Here is a 7,767-nt window from a genome sequence, read left to right as displayed (position 1 = left end):
AGAGAGAGAGAGAGAGAGAGAGAGAGAGAGAGAGAGAGAGAGAGAGAGAGAGAGAGAGAGAGAGAGAGAGAGAGAGAGAGAGAGAGAGAGAGAGAGAGAGAGAGAGAGAGAGAGAGAGAGAGAGAGAGAGAGAGAGAGGACGATATGCACTTTGTGAACACTCACTAACCACTTTGCAATGGCTCAGACTTATTTAACATCTTTCAGAAATGTTTCATGTTGCCAGTTTTAAATTTGATACAGCTGACTTGGTGTTGTTTTGAATAACAACCCCTTATCTATTTTCAATTATTCCTGGTGGCGCAAAATAATTTTATTTATCCAAATGAACAGCATGAATGCTTCTGAACTTCGTGACTTGTGTTTTCTGTTTAGCTGTAGGGTTTTACTCCATTCCAGTGATCATCCACCTTGAATATACAAAGATTCACACAATATTCCAGAGAAAAGAATAGTGCATATGGAATTACATTTGAACTCTTTAGTCAGTCAGTCATATCTTTCCTATTATCTAATCAAACAATATTTCCAGGCTTAAATGCTTGTCCTTGACTTGTCATGTGTTGTTCCACACATGGAGTGCAACAGTGACAACCCATTACAAACTGCAATCCCAGTTGAATATGAATATATATATATATGCCGATCAGGCATAACATTATGATCTAATATTGTGTTGGTCCCCCTTTTGCTGCCAAAACAGCCCTGACCCGTCGAGGCATGGACTCCACTAGACCCCTGAAGGTGTGCTGTGGTATCTGGCACTAAGATGTAAGCAGCAGATCCTTTAAGTCCTGTAAGTTGTTAGGTGGGGCCTCAATGGATCAGACTTGTTTGTTAAGCACATCCCACAGATGCTCAATTGGGTTGAGATCTGGGGAATTTGGAGGCCTCTAACTCGGTATTGTGCTCATCAAACCACTCCGGAACCACTTTGGCTTTGTGACAGGGCACATTATCCTGCTGAAAGAGACCACAGCCACCAGAGAATACTGTTTCCATGAAAAGGTGTACATGGTCTGCAACAATGGTTAGGTAGGTGGTACGTGTCCAAGTAACATCCACATGGACGGCAGGACCCAAGGTTTCCCAGCAGATCATTGCTCAATGCATTACACTGCCTCTGCCGGCTTTCCTTTTTCCCATAGTGCATCCTGGTGCCATGTGTTCCCTAGGTTAGTGGTTAGTGACGCACTCGCACCCGGTCATCCAAATTATGTAAAAGAAAACATGATTCATCGGACAAGGCCACCTTCTTCCATTGCTTCTTGGTCTTGTTCTGATTCTCACATGCCAACTGTTAGCGCATGGGTACCCTAACTGGTCTGCAGCTATGCAGCCCCATACGCAACAAACTGTGTAGACACCTTTCTATTATGCTGCCTTCACGTGCTATCGGAAATGTCCTAATTCCCACTTTAGAAGTCGTGATTACGAGCTTGTTGCATTCAAGTGCTTTGTTGTCGGAGTGAACAGGAATCATGGTGGACACCAGGTTATTCTTGCCTATTTATTGGGAAAGTCTTATTAAAACCATCATCATTTGTAGTCTCCATGCACCGACAACCATAAACATTCCACATAGTCCGCTTTCTGCTGATTCTGTAATTTCAGTCAAATGCCGGCTATTTTCGCTGTGTACCAAACATACAATACACTTCATATGATTACTCACATGTAAATATGTACTACGTTAATGTCAAGACAAGACGACCAAGCTGTTTTGGACCTGCCACAGCAGTCCAGTTCTCCCCGCCACCATGTTTAAAGCTTATGACACGCCCATCTCGGGAATTGGGGTATCAAAATTATTTCCGAACTTCCCAGTGGTAAACACAACATCAGAGGGCGTTCATGTGCAATTTTTACCTAGGAAACTCGTTTTTACGATAATTCCGATAGCACGTGAAGGCAGCATTAGAACCAGCATTAACTTCTTGAACAATTTGAGCTACAATAACTTGCCTGTTTGATCAGACCGCACGGGCCAGCCTTCACTCCCCACTTGCATCAGTGAGCCTTGCTGCCCATGACCCTGTTGCCACTCCACCGTTGTTCCGTCCTTGGACCACTTTTGATAGATACTGACCACTGCAGACCGAGAACACCCCACAAGAGCTGCAGTTTTGGAGATGCTCTGACCCAGTGGTCCAGCCATCACAATTTGGCCCTTGCTAAACTAATTTTTCCTGCTTCTAACACATCAACTTAGAGGACAAAATATTCACTTGCTGCCTAATATATCCCACCCACTAACAGGTGCAGTGATGAAGAGTCAGTGTTATTCACTTCACCTGTATATAGACTCTCTGATTGGTGTGTTTTTCTGTACAGTATCATGGGTAATGTTGTTTTTCCACCACAAATTCTGCTATTAAACACAGTTGTTTTAAAACTAAGTTGAAATAATGCGGACTAATGGCTTCAACAGAAGCAAATTCTATAAAGGTTTAACTAAACTATAACTTTAAAGGTTTATAAGTTAACATTAAAAATCAATTTCCCTGTGGAGAAAATTAATGTTTTTACTTCCTGAACCCGACTGTAGACCAGGCAAATATGTCAGTTTGGTGCAGCCAGCTGTTCCCAGATCCAGAAGGATATTAGATATTAGTTCACGTGCAACGGTTTGGTCACAGTGAGCACATATGAGGATGGATATTCTTGTATTTTTAAGTAAGAGTTTATGCTGTCGATTCTGTGTATTTCTGGGTGACATTTAGCAAGATTGATTGGACTTAATGGCCTCCTGAAAACAAACTAATCCTGTTTACGGAGATAAGAAGTAACACTCTTTATTCCACTTGTTGTTAGTCACATAAAAGTCAGCGTAACCAATCTGTATAATTGTTTGGAGAGTCTGATATTTACTCTCCCTGCTCTCTTTAATTGTTTATTGGACGGTGTTTTGTCTTGTGCATAATGATAACTTGGAGAGACAGGACGCAGGAGGAGGAAGCTAATGGTTAGCGTACGGCTCTGAATCTCAATGTGCTTTTTACATACTTCTAATTCTTTCCTCTCAATTGGTTTGTCTATTTCTCTTTTGGCTTGCTGCCTCTCCCTTTGTCCCTTTCCTTACCTCTGTGGAGTTTTTAAAGAGATGCTGTCCAGATCGAAACCTTGTCCTTCCTGATCTAAAATAAACCAACCTTGGGAGCAGAAGGGGAGGGCATCACTGCAGGCTCCAGTAGCTCCTGCCTTTCTCGTTCTCAGATGGACTTTGTTTGATAATGTTTTCAAGCCTGCTGTGAGTGAAATCGGTTCTGATGTCCTGATGTATTTTATACAGTGTTACTTTAATATTAGTTATTGACATTATAGTAAAAAATATACATTTTTACTTTTTGACAATATACACACCAATATCTTGCTCTGAAATGTCTTAAAAATCAAGACAGAGGAAACAATTTAGTACATATCAAGTACAAACAAAATTAATTCAATAATATACAGAAAACAGTCTAGTTCGAGCATGATTTTCACAAAATTTGTTTTTACTAATTAACACACAAAACTATATTTAATAATTTTCACTTGCATGCGCCAATATAATGAAACATACTAATAAACAGCAATATTATTTCCCTATATTTTTAACGGAACATTTAATTGTGTGAAATTTTATAAAGTTTTAAAGCATTAAACTGTGTTGTTATTGCTAACTAAAACTATTCAATTAATTATTGTTAATTAATAAAAAGCTGAAATAAAATATAAATATTAGATGAAAAACTTAAATGAAAATAAAAAAATTTGCCTTGGCAACTAACTGAAATAAAATTGAAATAAATGTACGTTAATTTGCTCAAATTGCTTAAACTAAAACTGAAATAAAAATCATGCTAAAAAAACTAATAAAGTTGACAAAAGCACATAACAAAACCACTAAATCTTAAATCATTTTTAAAATGAAAACTTAAAATATAAAAATAAAATCTTATTTAATATATTAATAAATACTATAATAGTATATAAATAATATAAATAATACTGACATTAACCGTTTTGTAATGGTGGCCCAAATAAATAATTGAATCAGAGCTATGAATCAAATGCTATGAATCAGACTGTTTGAACTGATTGACTGAATCACAATTTCTGATTCACTTTAAATCACAGCCACTATTAATTCATCTTATCGTAACACTCTAATACTTCCAAGTTTTGAGACAAGGAAGGATTTTGAATCTAATGATACAGTGTTTAAAAAATATAATGGCTAAATCAGGGTTCCCACTCGTCCTGGAAAACCTGGAAAACCTGGAAAATTGATGACAAATTTTCCAGTCCTGGAAAACACATGGAAAATTAGAGCAAATGTCAAATGTCCTGGAAAATCTTGTTGTTGTCTGGGAAAATTCTTTAAAAAAAAGTTATTTCTTTAGCCGAGTATAAAGAGTTTATCGCTGGCCCAAACGATTAGCGCTAGTTGTAGAAAGCACATGTTCAGGAATGCTGAGTTTGATACGTGTGAGTAGTATTTTGAATAATGATGTTTTATAGCTAACACTATTAACTGCTCAAATGTATGCAGTGAATGTTAACTCGTAAGCTGCTAACTAATCACATCATTTTGATATAAAGTCACATTTGTGTTTTATAAAGTCAGAATTGCATGATATAAACTCGCAATTCTGACCTTTTCTTCACAATTGACTTTTTTGCGCAGTTGCGAGTTTATATCTTGCAATTCTGACTTCTTTTCTCAGAATTGTGAGATCTAAACTGCAATTGCAAGATATAAAGTCCAATTCTGAGGAAAAAAGAATTGCGACAATTTTTGTGTTTATATCACAAATATGTAAACTCGCAATTGCGAGAGTCAGAATAGCGAGATAAAAAGTCACAATGACCTTTTCTTTCTATTCTGTGGTGTAAACAAGGTTCCATAATGTATGATGAAGAGCTCATATTGAAAAATGCTGGATTGTTAAGTAATGGCAATAAACTGTACAGCTTTTAAAGACTTAGAAAGCAATATTTGGCATGATCCATGTCTTTTATTCCCGCCGTAGTAAAATTGGAAATGTCCTGGAAAAGTACTGGAAAATGGTTGCTGAAAAAGAGTGGGAACCCTGTAAATAAAACCACATTAAAATAATTATTTTAAGCCATATTATTGGTATATAGCTACTTATCTATTGCTATATTGGTACTTTGTTCTTGAAATGCAAATCTAGATCTAAAATGTTTATTATTGTTCTGTTTTTCAAGTGGATATAATTGTCCTGTTTATGATCTTATTATTTGTAAATAATTTGCTAATGAATTGTAAGATTAAAATACATTTTCTCCTGTCTTATCTCACAGTGGAGAGGACTGCTGACTTCCCCTCTGCTGAGCTCTTTCTGCTTTCTACTCGTTTAATGGACAGGCTGAGCAAACAGCATTTCTACCAGCCTCACCTGTGCGACGTGGACCTTGTGCTGGTGTCCCACTGTACATTTTCCGCCCACAAGTACGTACTGGGTGAACATAGACCCAACTTTCAGGCTCTCCTCTCCCAGAGTCAACCGCTGCACCACATAAACCTGGCCTTTGAGGTGCTGAGCATCCAGACCCTCGACTTTATCTATATCTCCATCTTTGAAGTGATACAGGTGGCCATTGTGCCACAGATGAGTGATTCCTGCTACAAACTACTTGGCTCCAATGAGATGGCTGACACAGACAGGCAGGGCATGGTCTCGTCCAATCAGATGTACAAGATGAAGGAGATTGAGAAGATGTACACACAGCAAGGCAATGGTACTTTCTCATTGCTTGTGGAGGATAGTGGGGTCAGAAGGGACATTAACCAGACACATTCATCTAGCATCCACTCCAGCCCTCAGGCCAAACACTTATATAAAAATGATGACAGCAGAGGGGGTGTGGCTATTGGAGGAGGGCGTGGCTTATGCAAAATGGAGGGAGAGGCCTGTTTCAATGACGCGGGAGCCCAGGATGGTTCTGTCTCTTTTAACAGAGAGCAAATTATTGTGGAGGTCAACCTCAACAACCAGACATTGAATGTTTCTAAAGGGTCAGACGGCAAGGGCGTCACCTCAAGTACCTCATCCCTCCTCGTTCGCCACCGCACCGGTCTTCCTGGTGCGGAGGAGGGGAAGGAACAGGATGACAATGAAGATGTTGGCGAGGACGAAGAAGAAGAATATGAACAAGGAAAGGAAGAGATGGAAAATTGCAGCGATGATGAGGAAGATGAGGAAGAGAACAAACTCAACATTCCAGAAACAGGACACACCAGCATAGGAAGACGGCGTGCCACAAGAATATCAACTGGCACAGATGCCACCATGAAACGGACACTAATCGCTACCACACTAGGGGAGGGGAGGAAGAAGAGAAAAGAGCAGGAGAGTCTGGGGCAGAAGGTGAAGCTCGAAGAAAAACAGCACTTTTCCTGCAAGAAGTGCCCTCGTATTTTTAACAACCGCTGGTACTTGGAGAAGCACATGAACGTCACACACAACCGCATGCAGATCTGCAATAAATGTGGCAAGCGCTTTTTACTGGAGAGCGAGTTGCTGCTACACCATCAGACAAACTGTGAGAAAAACATACAGGTACACACACCTGTCTGCATGCACACATGTTAACAAGGTCGATCTATAAGGCCGATTTCACACAAGCAATTGCACCAAATGCTTGTGTAAAATCAGCCTTATAGATCAACCTCGTAATAATAATAACAATATATTTGTATCACAAAATATGCACCAAATGAGCATATTAAAATGATTCCTGAAGGATCATGTGAGATTGAAGACTGTAATGATGCTGAAAATTAACATTTTAAAATATATATTACAATAGATAAAAGTTGTTTTTAATTGTAATATTTCACAATATTACTATTTTTACCAATTTTTTAATCAAATAAATTCAGCCTTGGTAAGCATAAGAGACAAAGTCTTACCGACTCAAAACTTTTGAAAGGTAATGGATGTATATTTTTAAATTTTATAAAATTGATACAAATCAATGGTTATTTTAAATGTCAAAAAGCCAAAAATATCAATAACCGATAAACCAATAAATGGTTATATCTCTGCTATATATATATATATATATATATATATATTACATCATGTATTTTTAGATGTAGATTACATCATAATGCTCACTTGAAGTTAATCAATATAAACACTAATAATTTAATAACACTATTAAATGCAATCTTTAGCAAATATCAAAATGAATATTAATATTTCATGCTGTAAATTATATTGCTGTGATGCCTATATTTAATTGCAGTGTTTAAAACGATTTATTTGAGATATTACTGTTTATTTTAATTTTATTTAGAAAAATAGTGAAGAATTTTAATATTGACCAATTATCGATTATTGGTGATTTTAAAATAACAATTAATTTGTTAGTTTGCTGGTGTACTCATAGTTTTCATCTACCAATAACAGTATATACCTATCAGCTTTCTTATAACACATTTTATCATGTTTAAAGGTGTATTATGTGCATTCTCTTCTGCTATAAGTGCAGAATGATAGACCAGAGAGTTGGGATGATATATAGGCACAGACTGTATTAGGGTGTGGAGAACAGCTGTTTTCTGCCATTAAAGCAGGTCTACCAGACCATTTCCACCTCTAACTCAAACTGGGTCTAAAACATCCAGCACTCATTTGTCTTTGCTATATTAAGCACTTATGGGGAATTCAGTGTAATTAAGACAATTGTGCTGTTGTGTTTAATTTGGTATAAATGAATGTTAAGTTAGAGGTGCCCTTTGCAATATTT

At 37.5% G+C, this 7,767-nt stretch overlaps 1 protein-coding gene across 3 annotated transcripts in view; it reads left to right on the top strand.

The window, feature by feature from the left end:
* The window catches only part of zbtb47b (zinc finger and BTB domain containing 47b), a 47,607-nt gene that overhangs the window by 25,630 nt on the left and 14,210 nt on the right, over positions 1-7,767 (top strand). For all 3 annotated transcript variants that reach the window (XM_079805492.1, XM_079805491.1, XM_079805493.1), the window contains exon 3: positions 5,314-6,572. In XM_079805492.1, coding sequence (XP_079661618.1) covers positions 5,370-6,572 — 1,203 coding nt within the window. In that variant the 5' untranslated portion in view covers positions 5,314-5,369. The remainder of the gene's footprint in view (positions 1-5,313; positions 6,573-7,767) is intronic.

Source organism: Gobio gobio (genome assembly GCF_949357685.1).
Source record: "Gobio gobio genome assembly, chromosome: 23".
Taxonomy (NCBI): Eukaryota; Metazoa; Chordata; class Actinopteri; order Cypriniformes; family Gobionidae; genus Gobio; species Gobio gobio.
Note: the sequence above shows the minus strand (reverse complement) of the source record. Positions and strands in the feature narration are given on the sequence as shown.